At 36.5% G+C, this 24,377-nt stretch overlaps 2 protein-coding genes across 4 annotated transcripts in view; one reads left to right on the top strand and one right to left on the bottom strand.

Moving 5' to 3' along the window:
• LOC128683319 (uncharacterized protein) overlaps positions 1–24,377 on the bottom strand; it is a 155,517-nt gene that overhangs the window by 41,425 nt on the left and 89,715 nt on the right. The window lies entirely within an intron of this gene.
• Positions 1–24,377, top strand: part of LOC128683313 (uncharacterized protein) — a 167,784-nt gene that overhangs the window by 118,914 nt on the left and 24,493 nt on the right. For all 3 annotated transcript variants that reach the window (XM_053768802.2, XM_053768801.2, XM_053768803.2), the window contains 7 exons: positions 7,391–7,584; positions 8,466–8,617; positions 9,403–9,523; positions 12,665–12,821; positions 13,637–13,786; positions 18,672–18,793; positions 23,620–23,712. In XM_053768802.2, coding sequence (XP_053624777.1) covers positions 7,391–7,584; positions 8,466–8,617; positions 9,403–9,523; positions 12,665–12,821; positions 13,637–13,786; positions 18,672–18,793; positions 23,620–23,712 — 989 coding nt within the window. The remainder of the gene's footprint in view (positions 1–7,390; positions 7,585–8,465; positions 8,618–9,402; positions 9,524–12,664; positions 12,822–13,636; positions 13,787–18,671; positions 18,794–23,619; positions 23,713–24,377) is intronic.

Raw genomic sequence — 24,377 nt, 5'->3', positions numbered from 1 at the left:
GTCCTTTGTGCTTTCGGCAATGGCAACATTAATAATACAGAGTATAATAATAATAATTGACCGAGCGAGGAAAATCAAGGCAAACCCAACAAAATTAGGTACATAAAGCGAAGAAAAAAGTGATTGAGAATATGAAAATGTTACAAACGTAACAGAAAAGTAACTCGCTTCCTCAGGGAGCCGGGGGGGGGGGGGGGCACCAGGGGGTGCGGGGAAGCAATCTCCTGCTCGTGATTGCTACCTTTACTTTCCATGGTAAAGAATGGATGGAATAATGTTCTTTTAGTTTTATACTACAGTAAGTAAAGCAGTAAGTAATATAAAAGCGAAAAACACTCACTCACGTATCACGAAATCTCGAAAACTACTGAACCCATGAAGATGTAATTTGGCAAACGTAGATATAGTTAGTAAAATATCTAGATTTTGAAAATTGTATCTCTAGGGAAGTGATGTAGGGGTAGAAATTTATTTGAAACGTTATTATTTTTGCGGGAACCTGAAATGACGGGAAAAAACCCATATTACTAAGCTTTGGCACGCGGCTTCACCCGCATTTAATTTGATCTTCGTGCGTCCGGTGAAACAAGCTCTCTTATTATCGTCAATATTTCGGATTCTAAGCAACGTATCGCGATGTTAACTATACCAGATTTTAAGTTCGACCATCCGCTATACGACTGTGAAAACGCATCAAATTACATCCAATAGTTTTTGCGTGATACGCGAACAAACGTACAGACATACAAACAATCTAAAAAAATGTTAATTATAATTATATTTCTGTGGACAGACTTAACATTATCGTTTTATTAATGCATAGAAGTGAAAAATATAAGAAATAGAGGGAAATTGTGCTGGGAGGCCAGCTACGGAACGTCTTCTGATACCTCGCATTGACTGCAAAATGTAAGCGAGCTTACCGCGAGCTCGACGTAGTTTTGGTGGCAAGGTGAAGCATGTAGACGATGGACGTATATTCCAGCAAACGTGAATTTGATGGATGGAAGCAGCGTCGCATAGGTACGGCCTACCGGCCTGTATTCGGCTTGTCCGTTTCAGCCTCCGAGCTGGCTGGGTGTGGTGCATATGTTCATGAAATAGAGGGAACTCCAAGAAGAAATTAATTAATTTCATCAAATAATGTATTAATAAGGAGGGAATTAAATAGGAGTTCACATACTGTGCCGACCCCACATGAGTGGGATTCAGGTCAAAAATAACAAATAAACATTAAACTAAAATTAATTCTAAATATTAAAGTATATATAAGTATAACTAACTAAAATCAATAATGATTAACTTCTAAAAGAAAGTTTTATAATTGGATAGTTTGCGGCACGCTTCAATTGGCATTTCTTCGAGGATATTTTTATTTCTCATTCCATTCCACCCGTTTCAATTGGCAGACCAATCAGTGCAAATTGTACGAGGATTTTCTATGGAACAATGAATCGTACTCCGTGGCTTTGGATTCATATTTAGTGAAGTATTCTGGCAAAAATAAAATATAATGTAAAGAGGAAGCCTGAAATAACTCTCAAAAGAGTGTTACTTATAACTGCACTCTTCATTATAACACTAGCGGCGCCCCGGGGCTTTGCCCCCGTGGGAAATTCGATATAGAAAGTACAGATTACATTCTACCCGTGTACAATATTTCATGTGAATCGGATTGAGGAATAGATTAATATCGGCACATACAAAGTTTCTCGTTTATAATATTACTCTTGATTTATATATTTAATGCTCATTTTTATAATACTTTGATCTGAAAACGGAGACGAATTCCATTAGAGCGCGTTAAATCAAAGCGTTTTGTACCTGTTTTAAGTCGAACGTTTCCCAAATGGCACCATTATGTACTCAAAACGAATGTGAATACGGAATAAGTAATTGAGCGAACGGATCGCGCATCGACTTTATGGGATGATACATTTTGTATACCCCGTCGTTGTTGTATCGATTTTCAACTTAAAATTCGCTACTAATTGACATTTGCTCGCTTTGACGTTACCCGACGCTAAAGACTTATTGACAAACCTGTGCGATAGAGGTTTGTCTATGTTCAATGAGTCGCTAATACATTGTGAAAAGAAGTATTTTTTATTGAAGTCGATGGCTGGATGAATGGATTTGGCTAACGATTAGCGAAGAGTGAGAATTAGGACAAGCTGTTGGCGGCGTCAAAAGTAGCCTGTCACTTTCCAGCTCTCCAACTAAATCTACGCCAAAAATCAGCTAAATCCAACACTCCGTTTTGACATGAAAAAAGGACGAACAAATGTATTTGTTTTACAGTTTACATTTAAGAATGAATATAGATTATAACTAGCTGCGCCCCGGGGCTTCGCTCCCATGGGAATTTTGGGATAAAAAGTACCCTAAAATGTATTATTCCAGGTTATATTCAACCCGTGCACAAAATTTCATAACAATAGGTCCAGTAGATTTTGCGTGAAATAGTAACAAACAAACATACATACACACATCCTCACAAACTTTTCAAAATTAATAGGATGCTGACATTTATAATAAATTTATAATATTAATAGGATGCTGAACAATGGTAAGAAAGAAAGCAAAATATTTTTGCAAGAACATGAATTTACTCTACAAATTAAACTTAAAAGATAAAGCTAAGCATACATATTATGGATTATATATACATATTATGGATTGTGGTTATAAAAGTAGACGAGGAAAAGGCTTTGCGTAATTCCTACCACGGTGGAAGCCAACGGTGCGAATAGGGTCTTTAACACGCTATAGAATGCAGCTTCAGAGCAAGGTGGAAAAGCGCCCTCGAATTGTGTTGCACCATCTGCAAAATGGCGTGACTGACTTCAAAAATGTAATGCTTATGTACATTATGCATTACTGTTAAAATAATCGATGGTGATAATGATAATTGTAATGTGACTTTAATTCATTGCTTTTATTAATTATTATTTTTCTTGTTCTGATCAAATTATTACAGCAATGCATTTTGACCCCGCAAATTATGTACGTCATAGGACATCGGCATCGTACAAGCTCGTTAAATATTTTGTTTGTTACTTTCGAGAATAGTATCTGATTTAACTATTTGGAAGATAATTCATTGACTGTAACAATGTAACGAATGAAAAGTTGATTTTTCAAAAAGTGTGACATAACAAATACAAACTCGGCCATCATTGAGAAACTAAAATATTGTAACAACTTTGATATCATCACCGTAAACGCAATATTTAATGTAGCTGTCGAACAAACGTCGTGACGTCACCTTGTGCGTGTCATTTAGTATGGAGCGTATGGACGAGCACAAAAATGTGTGATTTTATTTTTGTCATAACTTTAAAAGCATTGACATTATCACAGTGTAATGTCTTTCTATTAATAGCCTTCGAATAGTTCAACAAAAAACAAGAAAAATATCAACTAGACTATTCTTTTATTTGAAAATCCTGTAATAAAATTGGCCCGCGTTACAAATTGAACACTTTGAGTTGCCTTGAATATTTTTAGCCCTCCCCTCGAGCCCTCAAAGAGCTCCTGTGAGATGAATTGGTTTTTGTGCCCTGTGTTCCGAATTCGCGTGCATAATGTGCTCATATAGCGACGCAATTCAACTATAATGTAGATAATAAGCTAAAGTATATTTTGTCTCGTAAATGTCAACTATTTTAACTTTATTTAATTATATATTTTTTATTAATAATGGTGTTACACACGCATCGAACAAACATTTCACTAATATTTCGACAGCAACTCCGTTTGCGCGAGGTTTAAAATCGGTAAATTTGCTTCTTGAACATAACAAATCTTTAGTACACAGTCGTTGCGTGTGTTTCATCCCAAATGGCAGTTCCTCGACCGTCAGCCATGAGGAATACCACTATAAGGGAGGAAGGAGCACACGTGATAATAACACTTCATAATTAGACCTCAGGATCCATCCCTGTTCTTGCACGGAGGCCCGTCATTGGGCCGGTGTTGTGATAGGGCCGCACTGAAGTTCACTCCGGTACGGAATACCGGACACGCGTATGCGAGAAAACCGGAGAACGGTATTAAGCCTTATATTTTCCCGATGTTTTCCGAAAAAGTCCGACGTAAACCCAATTCATTGATTGGGATTGCGCCGGACTATTGTGACGTGTGTGCCGGATGCTGGTCGTCAAAGCGACGTCGACCCACGTCTTTCATTTTATACACAAAATACTTATCTTTATTTACTTTTACTGCTGAAAACGCATTCCGCGTGCTTTTATTCACAGTGACAGTAGTCAACGTGTATGACTTTAAAAAGGCTAACCAACAAATAAAATATATAGTCGTGATATTTCTTTAACAAAATTGCGTTTCGATTGCTCGAAGATCGCCGGACAAATATGGAAAAGATTTTCTTTTTATTAAAACAAAGTCTTCCAAGTTGTATAATTTAATAATAAATTTATTTATTTCAATCAACCAAACAATAAAAAGCTAGGTATGTATACAATACAAATTCCCTCCACAACACAGCAGGAGATATATTTATATTTTTATGTTTTAAACTTTTAAGTAGTTATATAGTTTTAATTTTGTAAAGGTGTCCTCGGAAGACCAGCGTTGTGGTTATCACCGCAACATTATGCTGAGAGGAAGCCTTTTTGGTATACACAAATACGCCCAAATTGTGAAATCCTGTATATAAATACTTAAGTTTGTGATATCAAATAAAATATTTTTCTTTCTTTCTTTCTTTCAAATATTCGGCTAATTGAAGGACATTTTAAAACATCGATATACCTTTTATTACTGCGTTAAAACCTTTTTATATTAATCCTTACATTTGTAAAACAAAGTTTTTGCCGCCGCGTCTGTCTATCTGTCGTTTGTTCCCGATTAACTCAAAAAATTCTGCACGGATTTACATGCGGTTTTCACCAATATATAGTGTGATTCCTGAGCAAGGTTTAGGTGCATAATGTATTATGTTTAAATTGGGCGGACCGCTAGTTTAATATAAATACAAACTTTACCGACTGCACTGCACTCGACTCACTGCAGCCGACTGTACTTGGCATACTACAATCTTTTGTTTTTTGGGATCAAACAAAATTTGAATAGCTCTGGGTATCTGCCCAACTCCATCATTTCCACCTCGGCATTTTCCACAACAAAAATATTCACAAAAAAGGCCTTTTACTCTCGTCTCGCCCATACATCCCATTTCCATCATTCCCGCCAAAATGGCTTTCCGAAGCAGAGCATTGCCGCGGCGAAAATACAGTGAACTACTTTTTCATATTAACGAGACGGATTGAAGTATGGCATTGTTAGGTGCCAACCAAGTACTTCTGCCGACACGAAAGCTTATGCCGGATATACACCGTCGGGAAACAGTTCGTCAAATTTTCCTGTTTCGGCATACATTACTGGTTTTTCCTTGCGTTATAAAAAGTCTCTCAAACAAACGCAATGTTTATTCTTTCCCGTCCACATCTGTCTGAGTTCGGCGATAGTGTATTTAATAACATTTTTTTGAACTTCGTTCGTCGGCTTCGAATAGATCTCTGTGAACACATACCAGCTGAGAAAGGGTCACTGTATAACAGTCTGAATTGTAATTTCAATTTTAATCCCGCCTAATTTCCAAAGCATTCTCAAAGAGGAATATCAAGCAGCGGCTAATAATTAAATCAGTGCCTGGGGGTTTTCATTTTACTCGTACTCAGACGCCACAACCGCGAATGAAACCGGTGACAAGCGAGGATGAGATGTACCAATTGAAATTACGAATGAATAATAGGAATTATAAAGACATTTTTCCATAATTCATAATTTATACCAAGATACAATTTTAATTTGCATACCAAAGCCCCTTTTGCACAGCCGAGCAGTCGATTTGTAAGGGAATACTCAATTCGGACCAATACCATGAGTCCTTTGATCTTTAATTCATACAAATGATATTTTTCCTTTATTTAATACAGAATCATACTTCATAACTTGTTATATTCTATTAATATATTTCACAGAAGGACCGGGAAGGTCGACTCTTTGCTGCGACTCAATTTCCAGACGTAATTATTGTTTGTCCCACTCTTTTTGGGCGACAAAGAAACATCTGCGCGCTTAGATTTCGCTTCTTATATAATTTCTGAATATCTTCTAGACGTATGTAAAATTACGCTTACATAAATAGCTACCTATATTATAAAGTTGTAATATAACACGTTGTTTGTCATATACTTATATATATATATCACTTCCCGGTACTATTGTATTATATTGGTTGTCTTAAAGAAAAAGCCTTTGTAAGAATAATTAGATATAGTAAAAAACTAAGTCACTTCTCGCTGTCTGTCTGTCCCTATGTGTAAAGCCTTTGTAAGAATAATTACATATAGTAAAAAACTAAGTCACTTCACGCTGTCTGTCTGTCCCTATGTGTACTTAGATCTTTAAACTACACATCGGTTTTTGATGATAGTTTTTTTTTTAAATAGATACAGTAATTATAAATCACTGAAGGAAGGTTTATGGTTTATATTTTACCCGAGCGAAGCCGGGATGGGAAAGTGAAATAAATTAGATGAAATAAAGTTAAATTAACAAATAACATGTAATGATAAACAAAGAAATTTGCTAACTAAAATTGATTAACAAATATAATATAAATCCAATTGAAATGAAATTATTTCAGATTTTTTCATATTGTTAAAACAGATATTGGTCACTATTCCACTTAGTATAATTATGCCACTGCTATAATACAGTCATTTTACCAGACTGCTAAAGAAGTTTTTGTTTTTCCCGCGTATCTTGTATGTAATATTCTTTATTACCTCATATCTTCAAAACCGCTAAAGTGATTTGCATAATGAGGTATCGTAACATTCGTATCAGCTGCCCAAGTTTTCTTAGATAGGTGACGTTAAAAAAAAAAAACAAAATGGCGGCTGTGCAATGCCATTGGACTTGGTAATAGAGAAATTATGTTTTTTTTCTAATAATATGGGTATCAAATTAAAGGGCTCACAACGCAATGATACCTACTTAAGCAGGCGGGTTTTTGCTTTCCTTTTTTAATTGTTGGTTAGAGGAACACTTGGAGTTAGGTAAGCATTGTAAGAAATGTTACTTTTGATGTGACAACGTCTTAAATTAGGTTGCGGCTGGGAGTCACTTATGAAAAAGTGTAACGCCCGGTAACGTTACGATGAGTCACCGAACGAGAGAGAGGCCCGCCGAATGCCTTGCGTCTCTCTCCCACTCAACTATGATCGGTCTGCCGCGCGCGTAAAAAGACGTTGTCACGTAAAATCTTCGCCCGTAAAACCGACTTTACAGGCAACCATTTTTTTGCCACTTAAAAAGTATTTCTTTGTTCGCTAATTTGTATTTCCCTTGCCAACAGGTTGAAATGCTTTACCAACGTTACTTCCTCCGCATGAACCAGACCAACATGACTCATTTGCTGGGTCTCCTTCTTGTGGTGGCTGTAGCGTTGATGATCGTCCAGCTGCGAACTCTGCTGATTGCCCAGAACATCCTTCATGTCATGAACACGCCTGTAAACGATTCTACTCTTTTGGATACTGACCTTTTAAGGTACGAACAAATCATCATCATAGTTGTATTTATTCTTCATGGCCGAGGGTCGTGGTCATTACGTGGGATTAAACTGACACACATATCTTCTACTAGATGATACGTGTGTCTGTTGAAGATATGGCAACAACTTTCTTGGCATTAGAAAATAGAGTGGTTTGCCGTTGCCTTCTTCATTTCACACACAAGTTAATAATCAGCCAGTGTGCAGGTTTCCTCACGATGTTTTCCTTCACCGGAGGCAAGTAGTGATCTATGAAAACTACTATACATGAGTCAGATTGGTATACAAACTCATGTGGCACGGAGTAGGATTCGAACCTGGACCTTTCGATCCATGCGGGCGTCTTATACATTACACCACCACCGCTTCGTATAAATAATACATACCAATATTATAGATGTGAAAGTGTGTTTGTTTGTCCGTCATTCACGACGAAACGGAGCAACAGATTGAGCAGATTTTTGGTGTAGACTGTTCGAGAGGTGGTGAATGGCATACACTACTTTTTGCCGTCGGAGCCGCGGGCAAAGATTAATGTAATGGTCATCTTGCTGCTGTCAAGTTTGATTCAGGGTTTTATCCCCGGTCAGGTCAATGTACAAGTTTGTTTAATACTAATCTAGTCTAGTTAACTAGTGGTACTAGTCTACTTAATCTTGTTTAAATTTTGCATGCATGTAGTTTGAAGTATTTAGAAGGACATAGGGTACCTTTCGTCCCGGAAAGTTAGCGTGGGCGAAGCCGCCTGCAAAAGCTAATTCAAATATATAGTATCGTCGAGGTAGTATCCCATAACACACACAAGTCTAGAACTTACTTTATTTAACTTAAAGTCTGTGAGTTGTCCATTTATTTATTTTCTTTTCTTTTTCACTAGTTCCGGCACCAGATTCGATCTTCCGTTCGATGACTTCAACTCTGCCTTGTTGGACCCCAACGTGACTCTCAGACGAATCTACTATGAGAAGGAACGGGTGGCACACATCGTCAACGCGATCGTCTTCGGCATTACAGCGCTTGTTTATGCCTGTAAGTACTTTTATTATTTTCTCTCTCTCTCTCTCTTTGTTGTTGTGAGTTAAACTATAAAACTCTTCTCGTCTCTCTTTACATTTCCGGATATATTCCACGCAAAGCCATGTGATTTGCGCAAAAAATTAACAGTTAAAATTTTGAAAATTCGACTGTGATTATCACCCTGTCCGACGTCATGCCTTTGGGAATGCTATTGATGCACATCACCTGACAAGGCTATTTTGTCTCTTAGGTGCTTCGTACGATACATACGGAAGGATTCGGGGTGGACTTATACTAGACAAAGGCTACGATTTGATGATTTAAATTAATCGTGTTTGTCTCATCGAGGTCAACCAAGTACCTAGAGAGTGGAGATGCTTTTCATTTTACGTAAATCTTGTCGATGACACGATTTAGCTTCTTGATAGCTTGAGCCGGCAATATTTTGTCTACACGCTCAGTCCATGATTCTGAACAACTTTTAGTATGGGAGTAACTCCGAAATCGCGAAAAAAACTCAGCTGTTCTATACAAAATTAAATGCCTAAGTTGTGGAAAATGTATGGATCAACTGATGTTTTTATTCGCGATTTCAAGGTGCGCTTCCATACGAAAAGTTGTTCAGTACCATCGACTGAGCATGTAGATAAAACAATGCCAATGTATATAATCTCAGCGCTTATCAAACTTTGAATAAACAGGTATATTTGAACCTATAAGTATATAGTTAAAATAAAATGGCGCAATAAATTTATCTATTTATAACAGTTGTATTCATTGATTGTTCTGTAACGCAGGTCTCCTGGCGTGCCTCAGCCGGCCAGCGATGAATGAAATATACCTTCTGACGATCTCGTATGTGGTGCTTGTCACCTTCCTCCTCATCGAGCTGTCGTTGACTATCACCACGCTGCTGAGGTAACTATCTATTGCTTTCTCTCCCTGTGTATCTCTCTCTCTCTCTCTCTCTCTCTTCATAGAAGACTAAAATCGAGCTTGCTACTTTCTCATTGGCATCCTTGGTTAGCCCCTTCTGCCAGGGCCAGATCAGATAATCTGACATCAGTGAAGAACGCACTCGCAAAAGAAGATACAGAATTCACATACACAGATAAGTTTTTTTTTTCATAACACTTGCCAATACAGAATTATACCTAATATATAATATATAATTCTGTATTGGAAATGTTATACAAATAGTTACAGTATAATATTAATATATTCTAAACAAGTAAATTAACAATTCTTCAATCAAAATTTTGATTCAATTTCTGCCCGAGCGGTTATTTTGCTAATTAGTGAACGAACAACCAAATTAAATACGCTGTGATTATGAAATTGTTGACACGTTCAATGATTTTAATGAATATAATATTATTATCTAAGTTTCAAAGGTTAATTTCATCGTGTGTGTAAATTTTAAGCATTCATGCAGTTTATATAAATATATAGGTATTTCCTACTAATATTATAGATTAGAAAGTTTGTATGTGTGTATGTTTGTTAGGTATTCTCTCACTGGATGGATTGCTATGAAAATTGGTACACTGGTATAATATAACTTGGAATAACACAAAGGATACTTTTTATGCCAATAAAAAAATCCCACGGTAGCGAAGCCCCTTGGCGGAGCTAGTAAATTATATTGTGCCTTTAATTTCGACATGACGGACATGAAAATGTTATATTTAACATGTCAAGGTATTTTTTTTAGTTTCTTGTTTGGATGGAAAATAACAGTACACACTTAGTGCACACATTAATTATGCTTGAAAGGAGACATCGGTTAACATTTTGTATATATTTATTTAAAAATAAATTAATAAAAGCACGCGTGCGAAGCCGCTGAAAAAAAGATAGTTAATTTATATAGGTATACTATTCAACGTAAATATTTTAATATTATCTTTATCAATATTTAGTAATTGGAGTATTAACATACAATTTTCCACTAACCAACGTTCTCGGAAACTCTAATACGAGATAATACAATGTTCATTAAATAAAGCAGTCTAAATGAAACGCATTTTCAGTTAACTGTTAGATAAATTTTAATGAAATTGTTCCGACGCTACAGATTCACGAGTAGATCATTTATTCTGTCTATACATAGCTGATGCGGCTGTATAGATTATACATGTATCTGTAGAACAGCGGTTCTCAAAGTGTACTCATTTTAATGTAGCACCAAAAGCATATTTTGGTGCTGCACGAAAATATCGGTCATATTGAAAAAAATATAATGCAATTTAAGGTATACATGTGCGTAAGGTATATACGTATAAGGTATATGCCTAACGCACGTGTATACCATACCTACCATGTAACAAAAGATTTTTTGTATAACATAAATAACTTTGCAAAGTCATTACTATCAAAACTGTAATGAAATAAACTTTTTTGAAAATATAATAACAAGTTTTCCTTTTACAAGTTTTGATTTAGATATTTTCCCTATTATAGTATGGTCCTACTGAGCAGTAAACTAAGTTCTACTGTGGGAACAGGCCATATTTTAGGTCTCCATGAAATGCTTAGCTCAAAAGGTTTCCATATTCTAAATGTTTGAGTACCACTGCTACTTCTGTAGCAGATTAACATGGCTAACTTATTACTTGCTAAACGACAACAAGTTTATCATTCTGTTATTTTGTTGCTTTAAATAAAGACTGTAAAGGTGAAAAAAAACATTAGTATTCAGTCGAAGATCCAAATAAGAACCAGCTAGATTCTAGAGTGATTGAATAAGAAAACAAAATTGTTACTTGCATTCTATTTTTACAGCATTCTAATAATATTCTTAGCTATATTCTATGTCAACTATCTATACTATTATTATAAAGCGGTAAGCGTTTGTGACTTTGTATGTTTGGGGCGGGTAATCTCTGAAACTATCGATCCGATTTCAAAAATTCTTTCACAATTAGAAAGGTACATTTTCCAAGATTGCTATTGGCTATATTTTATCTCAAAATTCCTACGGGAGCGAAGCCCCGAGCGACATCTAGTAGTCTATAAAGAGTGGATAACAAATGAGGCGCTGTGGCCCCTTGGCTGGCAATACTGGGTGTTTATCAACCAATCACGATCGTTGTATTGGTTGATGATTGCAATGACGTAAAATGGAGCTCATCAAAAATCTGTACTTTACTATCAAAAGTACACGCCGGTATATACGTTTTTTTGCCTAATTTATTTTGTGCTATTGTTCTTTGAGCCAGTTTTGGCCTAATAGGTTAGGTTATGTAGCTTCAAATATGCGCAAAAGAACTGCTTAAAAATCATTGCACCATAATACAGTATGCTATATTACATTATGGCTTATATTTTTATTCTATTATATAGAGACCCTTTTAATAGTAGCCGTTTCATGATTTTATATCTACAATGTCTATCAAAATATTATGTAAAGCGCTGATATATATATATAAGAGTATATACATTTTATAATTGTAACTTTAAAGTAAATACAAGTAGACATCTTGTTCATTGAGGGGAAGCAAATTCTGAATTTATAATATTGTAAGAAATTCAAACATGTTAAGCTGTGATTAACTCCCTTGTTATGTATGTAGTTACCTGAGGTAATTTTCTGGCTAATTATTTTCTATTGCAAGATATACACTATTGACGAACTCAGCTGGTATATATGTGTACACAAATCAACGTACATTGCTTGGTTGGTAGGTATGTGAGGATTTCAGTAAATTTTTCGCCGGCATTGTCCGTTGTCGTAAGAGAAAGCGGCTTGTAGCTTATCCTGGCAATTACGGAATATGACCAATGTGTACTAAAACGTAATTATGTGTTTACTTCGAGACCAAATAGGATTGGGATCCTATTGAAACTTTTAAAGCGCCGTGCACACCGTAATCCTGTGCAGCACTGTTGCTATTTGATTGGAACGCTTGCAATGTATACGCGCGTGTGCATTTGTGCGTTAAATTTCCATACAATTTCTCTGTGCACATTCTGAATAATTCATACGGTGTGCACATAAATCCTGTTACCATACCTGGCAAGCAAAAGCACCTTTTGAAATAATTTGTCCTTTCCCAGGTCTCTGAGCATAAGCGCGGGCGCGTGCGCGTTCTTCACTTACGTTACTTACGCGGCGCTGCCGGTGCGACTCCACGAAGCCACGCTCGGGGGTATCGCCCTCGCCGCCGTCAACATCGGTGCTCGCCTCGCCTTCGAGCACGTCAGCGACGTCGAGGTGAATAATTGATGCAACAACTATCTCCCTCTCATGATCGCGTGTTTCCTCGCATGGTTAAATCCAGAGCTGTATTGCAGCAAAGCTGAATTCCACAACTGCATCACTTTCCTTAAGGAGTTCTACTCAACGGTGGAGCTCAACTACAGTTCTTGTTTCACATAACATCTTACATCTGCGATGTACTGTTGTTGTTATGAATAAACCTTCCTCTGCGGTATTCCCCAATTTGTCCAATATTGGGGGCATTAAGAAAAGGGTCTATCGCCTTTTCAAAAAGTCGGCAATGCAAGTGACCCGTATTGGGTTACTGGTGATGATGGACTGCGGTGTTTGCCTACCGTCAGGCATGCAACACAAGCGTTTGCACACTATGCTATATTTACATTCGGTGGGTACCTTGAGGTCGTGTTTAGTTAGCTATTCTGTTCAAAATAAAACACATACAAAACCCGTGCAAAGGGTACTTCACCCGTAAAACGTCATACCTCATCTCAGGCGCAATGATCAGTCGTATTTTCCCCATAGGTCTACTTATCCTTACTTATATTTTCTATTATTTAAATCAGTATGTAATTAATGTTTTTATTTTTATAGCTTTTCATAATTATTTAGTACTCATGTTTTAGCCTTTAAACTCCTGAAAAACATGGTGATTTTAACACTTATTTTTATACTTTTTTTGTTATCATGTACTATTGTAACATAGCTATTAAGATACTTGAATAAAGATTTTATTTATTTATTTATTATTATTATTATTATCCATGTATTTTCAAAATCGGTCTACACTTAAGCACACAATATGTCCGCAGGTGTACTGTAGTGTGGCAGCTCTGTTAGCGTGCAATATCGCGGGTGTCTTGACACACAACCCTCGCGAGATGGCGCAGCGCCGGGCCTTCCTTGAGACGAGGGACTGCGTCGAAGCGAGGCTGGTCACACAGCGGGAGAACCAACAGCAGGCAAGTCTAACGAGAATGACTTCACTGACACAATATTAAAGTGTATTTACGGGGTACTGTGGCAAAAAATCCTAGGCCACGAGGTAGACAACGCGCGTGTGACGCACCCCTGATGTTGCGGGCGTTAATATGCTTGATAGGTGGGCCGCATACCTGCTTAAAAATGTTATCTTTGTCGTCAAAGAAATCTTGTAACATGAAACACTGCAAAAGACATTCTCCCAATCGCGTTGCAATAATATCTCGATCGATTCGCTACTTTTTAAAAGAAATGGACAACACTCAACGGCTTGTTGGAAGTGCCTGCCTTTAGACTCTAATGAAATTAAGTCCCTCGCCTAGCGAGATTAACTTTGTTACGGAGTGAGAAGAAATGAAAAAAAAAAAACTAGCAAAAAGTTGGTTCTTTACTGGCTTTCTTTCGGAGCTGTGAGGCACCAAAGCCTAGCTAAAAGGCTAGCGTAAAAAAAATATCATTAAATTTGGAAGATTTGGCTGTGATTTTATAACCGACCGCCCGCCTGTCAACCACCTTTGGAATGTGATTATTGGCAGCTATTAAGGCTTTGTGTCCCTTAGTCGCCTCGTATTACATCCACAGAAAGATGTGGAGTAGTCCTGTTCTAGGGCGGAACCACACGCGAGTACAGTAGTACTCGCTATCTTATACAAATTAATTATTTAGTGAGTCAACATTTGTCAAAAATTATAAAAAAAGGAGACTTTTAGGCCACAATCTATATAATAAATTATTGTCCGCGGAACGGAGGATGGTATAGTGTCCCACCCAGCACGGAAATATCTACATATTTATTTATTTACCTAAATACAACGGTACATAATATGTATTCTTTTAAAGTATTTAGTAAGAAAACATAGGTGTCCCACCGTGTCAACCAATCATGATCTACCGGCAACGCTATTCAACATATATTATATACTTATGTAAACATCGTAAATAAATAACAGATAGCCATAATCACAGAGCAAAATAACACAACGGTGTTACATAACATATTCGCAGATTTTTCCCGTAATGACCCATACCAAAATATAGGAATTTTTTTGGGGTGATTATTGGATTTCGACATTTCGGAGAAAACACATTTGTTACATACGTAATAATATAAAACAATCCATCGCAATAGACCAGATATCACCGTTCACAATAAAACCATCAAAACCGCATACCTTATATATGTTGCAATACCAAACACCCACAACATTCAGGCCACCATATCACAAAAACTCTCAAAATACAAACATCTCGCAATAGAATTAAAACAGCTGCAATGGCAAGTCATACTGTACACATAGTTCCCAATCATCATTTCAGCGACTGGCGTCGTGCCTAGGAGTTTGCATCAAAGGTTAGATATATTGATAGCCCACAAAAATATCCTCCAAATCTTGCAGAAGGCAGTAATATTAAATACTTGCCGTCTAACTCCGAAATTTCTCACTACCTTTTCAATATCTTACGCCAACACACACATTATGACCTCTTTGGTCATGTCGCGTGCGCGCTGGCATGTTTTTTATTTCTTTCATTCTAAATTCAAAATTTTAAATCATTGTTCCACTTGATATTTTGAAATCACATTTTGACTCATTCATTACCATAACGATATCGTCACGTACCACACGTACGCTGTAATAATAATAAAATATATATATAATAAAATATGTTAAATTATTTATAGACCCTTGAGGGGTCTGTATTTTACTTATCAATTATACTATTATACAACTGTCTGCCTTTGCCTATTTCTACTCCAACCCTACCCTGAAGATATAAGAGTAATACTACCAGTAGTTTGTAGCTTGTGAGAAATAACTATAAATATAAAAATTGACGAGAAAAAGTGCCTGTGAAGGTCTAATTTCTGAATAAATGATTTGAATTTGAATTTGAGATTACCCTAGCACCTAACAATCTCATGCTTTTAATACCATCGTTATAACTTCTATTTGCGCTTTGACTATGGTCCGTGTAAAAATAAACCCTATATTAAAGGGAGATATAAATAAAAATAAAAATAATAACAATATAAATACGGTAGGATTTTCGAATGAAATACGCAATTTTTTTACTTCTAGTAAGTATAAAGTTGAATATAAAAGCGCTATATTTTTGAAACGAAAAAAGTACAGATAAAATACCACTCGCGTTTAATACGTTATTGTTGAAAGTTAATTTTTATGGAAATCCAAATTGGAATGCAATGGAATGGAAATGAAACGGAGTGAAACGTAGATAATTAAAAATAAAAAGGTTATCACATAATACTGTACTTATCCAACCATCAAATAAGGCCACGTTTGGATGGACGTAATTAGGCGTCGGGTTCAAATTCCTCGTTGATAAATTTCAGCGTTTCCCTCGTATAATAAACTAACTTTTTCCCGAGGCTTCGCCCGCGAGATTTTCCCCACTTTAATGATACATTTATATTTTCGTGATAAAAGGTACCCTATGTCCTTTTCCGTACTTTAAAGTACATGTATGTAAAACTTAAAGAAGATTGGTTGGATAAAGCTTAAAGAGGTAACAAAAAGCAAACAAGTTAGGAATAAAATATTCAGAGCCCGAAATACCGGTATAAAATAGTATATATATTAACCCATGTTATCTATAACGGTATATAAAACCGGTATTTATAATATGACGCGAAAAAGTGCATGTGAAAGTCAAATTACTAAATAAATAATTTGTTTCGAATCAAATTTAATTATCATCACAAATTTATATAATACTTCGAAAATTGTGACCGATATTATTCGTATGTCGTTTAGCGAATACCGATAAAAATATCCGTATTTGGTATACTGATATAAAAAAAATCAATATTTTGTCGATAGATGTGGGCTAAATATCGTTATTAATCTTTGCCGTAAAACATATAGTTATGAATATACCGAAATATACCGGTATATACCACTATATACCGCAATTTTTCATACCGGTAAATTGTAGACCTAATAATAGTGCCGTATAGCAACAGTTCAGTGTTCCTCAAAATGTTTGAGCATTATATTTGCGTGTCCTGAAATTTTAACGTGACGTCAAACGTACACTCGTCCGAACACAGCCTTAGGTTGTTACTTCGCTCCAGAAAGCGAGAAAGTCTAACATCACTCAAAACTTTTCTCAGATCGAACTCGTTAATCTAACAAACTATCTAGCGAGTGAGATAACTTTGAAAGCACAGCTTCCTTCACAATCTGAACTTAAGTGGGATGTTATGACGTTTAAAATGCAACAGTTGAGAAAACTAGTGTTAAACTTATAATGATAGATTGATAAAAATGATACATATAATTAAACAAAGCATCTCTTATCTTATCTAACTAAGTGTTAGTATATAATATTAAATCTGAGTTTCATGAATGGCCTTGTTTTTATTAATTACTAGAATTTTAGATACTTTTGCTTACGTTGCTGAAGATGTATATAATTATAAAGTAACCCTCTATATAGTGAATAGGCATTTTTTGTACTGTAACCCTAGACTTGCTTCCCAGCTAGATTGAGATCAAACGCACTTAAATTATATAAATATATATATTTTTAATTTTTTTGTAAGACAAGATTTTACGAAACTATCAAATTTAGAACGACAAATTGTCTGTCTCACAATAGTAGCTCATTGGAGCGCGACTACGTTCCGCCGCCGCGTCACAGGCACGCGAACCAATCAGAGCCGAGACAATGGGATCGCTCAATGAGTGACGTGTTGAGCGAGACTGCAAACGTATATAGCCATTGAGCATTAACGGTTAAGTCGTTAATTGTAACTTTTTTTTTGTGAATGTTTATCTCTAATATATAAAGTACTAGTATCACACACACACCCTCCATAACAGCTTTACCGATTTCAATGAAATTTTGTGTGTATTTTCAGTAGATCTTGAAATAGGTTATTTAATTTTTTATACCACCCAAGCGAAGCCGGGAACGGCCTCTAGTATTTTATATAACTCTACAGGGATAAATCTCTTAGATCACCTTTATATTAATATATTTTGATAACATTTTCACCGTATAATGATTGATTTAATGATTCAACTGTTATTAAACATAACTGACTGGCCATGCTGACTGGTATAAAATTAACTGTTAAGAACGTGTGTTGAAAAGACACATACATATAACACACATGTGCATAACACACGTGCTGTTGATTAATCACGGCGGGAAAACAGTAGAGAATTAAACAATATATTTTATGCATCAAATATGCTAAATTGCCTACTTACTGTAGCTATTTAAACATCACAATTTCAACACATGTCTACGCTTAAATATTTAATTCATAACATGTTTAAGTTCCAAGTAGATACGTCTCTGTTAATATCTGATTCAAATTGTATCATGTAATTATAACGAAGCGGTGGTGGTGTAATTAAGACGCCCGCCTGTGGAGAGGTCTCAGGTTCGTATTCTACTCGTGCCACATGAGTTTGTATACCACCACTTGCTTCCAGTGAAGGAGAACATCGTGAGGGAGGAATATGCACACTGGTTGATTTATTAACTTGCATGTGGAATGTAGAAAGCAATGGCAAACCACTCCATCAATAGTGCCGAAAAAGTTATTGTGTGTGTGTAATTCCACGACCATCAGTCATGAGAAATACGACTGTGAAGAAGAGAAATTAATATTACATTAAGAGCGCAAATTAGAGTAACAAAAAGAGATATATTTTTGGTTTCATTCCCCCATCCCGACTGTAGAGAGGTACGTTTATATGCACAGTTCACAAACGAAAACAAATATTCAGTATAGTTTACTCCCAGCGTCTGCGGCGGGCGCTAACCCATCGAAAACCTATCTCGGCTTGCGATTGAATAAACATAGTGATTGGTTTGTGTGTGTTTTAGGAGCGTCTTCTGCTGTCGGTGCTCCCGCGGCATGTGGCGGTGGAAATGAAGGCCGACATCGCGAACCAGCCGCGCCAGGAACAGTTCCACAAGATCTACATCCAGAGATATGAAAACGTCAGGTATTTATTTAACTAGCTGTTGTGTAAAATTTTCCACGGGAACAGTTATTTTTCCGAGATGAAGGGTACCCCTATAACCTTCTCCACGTTTAAAATTACATATATACAAAATTTCAAGGAGATTGTTTTAGTAGATGGAACGTGAAGAGGCAACAAACAAAAAAAAATGCGTTTATAATATTCGTAAGGATTCTTGTGGGATCAGGTCACTAATAATAAAACAGATTTTGTAATTAATAGAAGCTACAGCTCCCACAATATTGTATTTTTTATTTAGCGCCTCTCTTGTTGTAACTCTTTGTATATGCAAATTGATTTTGTTATATAAGGAAGCGACTAAGGTTTGTCAGGGTCGTGGCAAGTGGAAGTCATAGTCTCTGCCTAATTCCACGGGAAATACACTTGATGTATACACATCAATAACGACGTAGACGAATATATACATATTGTGGCGACATGTCATGTAAAAAGCCGATCAAACGCAACGAATAACAAGCCACACAAGTGATCCACTACTCTATGGACAGATGATAAGGAACTTGCCATAGAACTTAAAACACAATGGAGAGCACATACAGTCCATTTCTGCCGTCAATATGATAATTGCAGTAAGAAGGATCTAGATGACTTCGAGAAAAACGCGGTTAAAGTTTTGGTACGAAAATCTTCAATAACTCCTATGTTTGTTATCACATCATGATGGTTGATACCTTAAATGAAAGAGAACCTCATTACCTATCTATTATTTGCATTGGAAACCAATTGTAGGTAATAAGAAGCAAAAAATACATTAATTTTGTTATACTAAGTATCTTCTAGAAGCATCTGTTAAGGAATACTCAGCATATACACAGGAAGTGGGTTCTTTACTGTATATATGCTAAGTTTCCATACAAGTTTTTCATTATTTAAAGTTTATTTTTTTATGAGCATACATGCAGTACCGCACCATACTGTTTTTCAGATCAGACCACCCATTTAGTAAATATTGACACTCTGCTTAGGGATAAAACAGTATAATATCTTCTTAGTGTTTATTTGCTCGGTCCATGCCCAATTTATGTATGTAAATTACTTAACATAGTAAGTGTTATAGACGTCATAGTGTACTTATGCCGAGAGACTATGAATAACAACTTTTGCCGTAAGTGTATCCACTGTAATCACGTTTTGTAATGTAAAAAAAATGCTTGACTTACTGCAAAATTTTAATTGTTAAATTTGGATCTAAAATACATACAAACAACGAATGGAGATCTCGTTATTGTGATCATGGCTGTATATATAACTCGGTTTTGGCAAAAATCCTACTTACTGCAATTATCCTATTGACGGCAGATATAGTACCGAGAGTTTTATCATCAACAGGGGTAATACCGAAATCACTTTCACAAAGCCTGAAAACATTAAATATCCCGATGTATATAGTTTACCTTTTACAGAAAGCCACCATTCGTAATACTTGCTGGATCACCAGAAAATTTCTATTGTCTTCCAGTGTTTCTGCTGGGTTTTCTATTTTGATTCTTGCTCCTATCGCTTGGCTAAGGCCCGCGTTAGTTGCTTATATTACCCTCTCTCAAGAGGAGAAAAATATACATAAAAATAATAATAAATATATTAGGACAAATCACACAGATTGAGCTAGCCCCAAAGTAAGTTCTATACTTGTGTTATAGGATACTAACTTAACGATACTATATTTTATATATATTGATGGCACGACGGTCGATTTACTATAAAAAGCTAACAAGCCTAGACCGCGCAGACAATGCGTTTTCGATTGGAAGCATAAATACAACCTCCGACACGACACCGTCTGTCGCGTGCGGTTCCCCAGGCGCAACACCTAGTCTGGCGGGAAGATCTTCCCTTTGTGGCGGTCGAGCATGATAACCTCGCTCCCGCTGCAATATAAAACACAAATAGATTTACAGAACAAAACTACGAAAATATCCGAAATCTAATTAAAATTACAATTGAAAAGTACATTACTTATTTGAAACATTACCATCAATATTTTTTATGTTATAAACATACATTATGTAAAACCGAACAAAAAATAATAATTTATAGTCTAACTCCAACATCAAACATACAAAGACACTAATTATATCACTATAAAGTTTATGCAACTCTCCAAAAATTTTACGCTTTTCGTTTTCCGCGTATGAATGCATTACACGATAGTATAAATTTTAAGAGGATTACAGGACGGGCAACGTCATTGCACCTGCATTTTGGAGCCCTAACGAGATTAATCTGTTAGTTTAAGCCCTTTGAGACTGGACATTGGTTGGACCAGACAGACATGCAATCAAGTTAATGCCAGTTTCAACTTTGTTTTAATCTGCCGGGTTTAATTGAATGCTTTCCCTTCAATCTTTTCAATGCTGTGCTGTGAGTTTGCAAAGCAATTATTTGAAACTATAAAATATGTGGTCTTAGCACAAACTTTTTTGTTTAATTTTGCTGATATTTCAACGACCTTGTAGTCGCCGTGGTCGCAACCAGACTGGAGTATTTGCGGTGTGAAGTCGATGCAGTTACGCACCAATTGCACTACCCGCACTAGTTTTTTTCTAGTCACATTATGGCCGGTGCACACTACACTCATACTATCCGATATATAAAATATGTTTTTCGACACAATTATTTTATTATTGTCAGATGTAGTAAGATGTTTTTGCTTTCAATGCATGACAAAAGATCATGTCCCTGCTGGTTTCTGGGAGCACTGTCAGGTTATACTTATCATAATAATGCATTGTCATCCAAACTGAACGTCTAGTACAAAATTTCATCGTAATTGGAAGATATCAAAATGGAGTTACAAGATTCCATCCGAATATATATATTTACTTATATACATTGGAAGTGATATATAAATGCTTTTAATATGAACTTCTGAAAGTCTATAAATAGTATCAATTGTTATATACGTACATACACCTGAAACAAGTTTTATTATAGGATTCCGTCCCTTTAAAGGGCTTCGTATTCAAAAAAGTTCGGGAAAGGTTAGACTGTAAAAAGTTACGCTCTTACATTTTTGATGCAAACCCTTAAAACGCACTAACCCAAATCACAAGCCCATCTCCACGAACAATATGAAAGTAACCCACCCGGAACTGACTAACTAGGATAAATTCACGTGAGCAATTTGAGGAATACTATACACATGCGCGATGGACAAGCTCCAATGTCGCCTGTGTAATATTTAGTTTGTCAATGGTATTATGTTAAACTTGTCTATGATCGTATGTCAGTCGACTCAGGGATGTAGCTAACGATAGCACCCAGAGGCTCAAAATATCTTGGATAACATCGCAACTAAGCTGCAAAGTCAAAGACAAAAAACACTAAAGACTGATATGTGCCTTGAGATAGAAATATTTCCATACAACTTCCTGGTCCGTCTCATACGAAGCTCTGCATATGGGCCTTGTAAAATCGGTCACCAGTGAGGGACAAAAGATATATTAGCACTCTGTCCAGATTTTTCTCATGTATTTCTACGCATTTCTCATTCTTGTAGAGGGTTAACAAAGATATGACGAAGACTAGACTTTTCTCTGTCTGCGAACGTAATCGTGACTGTGCGAGGCGAGACGTAGAGCTGGTGGACACCCTGAGCTTACGCTCCCAAATGCATACAACCTCAATTATGCGCGTTGGCGCGTGCATTTAAAGAACCAAGAAAAGGGTGAATTTTTATTAAAACGTTTATGGTTTTAAAATTCATCCTTTTGATACTCCTTCCGTGATATTCCATTATGAAGGCAAGGTACTCAAACGATTGTCCCGAAATGAACTAGAACCGCACTCCGAGTCCTGTAACCACTGTCTCTTACTAGGTTCACTGGGAAGTAAGGCCCAGTCAACCAAGAATAAAATCGCTCAATAAGGGCCATATTCTTAATTATATAACACATATTCGTATATACGTACGTATATAGTTGTAAATTTTATGTCTTCCGCGGTCCAATTTACAACACAAAAGAAATATTTCTATACCACTCCAAAACTGTGGGCCCAGTAAACCTATTCAAATACAATATTAGAGCAACTGGGACCGCGGTCCCAGTGTATTGCGGTGCCAATCACCCAAATACCCATGCAGTGGTGGGTTGCACGTCGGTATTTACTAAGATAATTCGCAAATGTTTGCGTATGTTTCAGTACCTGCGGCGATAGTTAGGGCCACCAGGCATGGCGCGTGCTTCGAATAGCTGTATGAATGTTTCTCGTACTCGATACGTACGAGATTAAATATTTATATAGCTTTTGACATAAAACCCGACCTAGCATGAGTTGGAGAGTGGAGATTTCCATGTCTGTCTATCCTCACTTATCCTATTGACCTCCGTGACAAGTCTCTTGCTTTCTTTTTTAATTCTCTATTTCATGTGTTTTGTGGTGTTACACAGTATTGTTAGTGTTCAGTCAGTAGTGTGTAGATTTTGAGAAATTACTATTTACAATTTGACGTGATAAATTGTCTGTGAAGGTCTAATTTCTGAATAATGTTAATTTTAATTTGAATGAGTGTTTCCCCGGTGAGAAGGTTCCTTATGGATGGATAAGGAGGGGTCCACCACGTGGTCCTATTTCGGATTGGCGGCTTACGAACCAACAGCTTAACTTGCCTTCGGAAGTTCGGACGAATTCATGATAATAACATTTTTGGTCACCCATCCAATGGCCGGACTTACCGGCACTATCAAGGTCGAACGCCAGAAAAATTATTATAGTTTCATGTTAATAAGGGAATATTTTAGGTAACAGTTATAAAATTGACCATAAAATAATAATGTTTGTTGCAGCATCCTGTTCGCGGATATCTGTGGTTTCACGTCTCTGTCCGACCAATGCACTGCCGAGGAACTGGTGCGACTCCTGAACGAACTCTTCGCCAGGTAAAGAATAGAACAGAAGCATGGATTCTCTAATTAACTACTTGACTGGGTATAAAATAAAATGCCTACAAATATCACTTTAACTATTTGTTCGCCGCGAACATAGAACCACGCGAACACAATACATTTTTGATGAGTTTTCACACAAAATTGTGAATATTTCAAAAACGACATACCGATCTTGTTGCGCACCACGAACTTAAAAATTCTATTAACAGATCATACATACCTTTTAAATTTCATCAAAATTAGACCAACGATTCCGAAGTTGTCGCGTTACAAACGTACGTACACATAAAAAAACGTATTTTTGCCCCAAGTTGATTTGTAGAAGTAATTACAAAGTTCTACAGTTTGCCCTTCCAGGCGACTCTTGGCCTTGTCTACTACTACGTAAAAACGTTTGCATCTATCCCTTGTGCTAAACAGCCAGTGTTTCACTCGTCACCGTCACATAGGCCGACGCGAATGCGTGAACATTGCGTGGTTAGTACGAGTGCTTTTGCCGCAATGAAAAAACCAGCAATATATATCGAATTTTCCGAAGTTTAGCAAACTGTTCGACGACAGTGTAGGACCGGCATAAAGGACAAGTAGCCACTCACCGGCGCTATATTGCACTTTCAATTTATAGCTTAGTAGAAAAGAGATTGGATACTTGCGTG

The sequence above is a fragment of the Plodia interpunctella genome, chromosome Z (genome assembly GCF_027563975.2).
Source record: "Plodia interpunctella isolate USDA-ARS_2022_Savannah chromosome Z, ilPloInte3.2, whole genome shotgun sequence".
In the NCBI taxonomy this organism is placed as follows: Eukaryota; Metazoa; Arthropoda; class Insecta; order Lepidoptera; family Pyralidae; genus Plodia; species Plodia interpunctella.
Note: the sequence above shows the minus strand (reverse complement) of the source record. Positions and strands in the feature narration are given on the sequence as shown.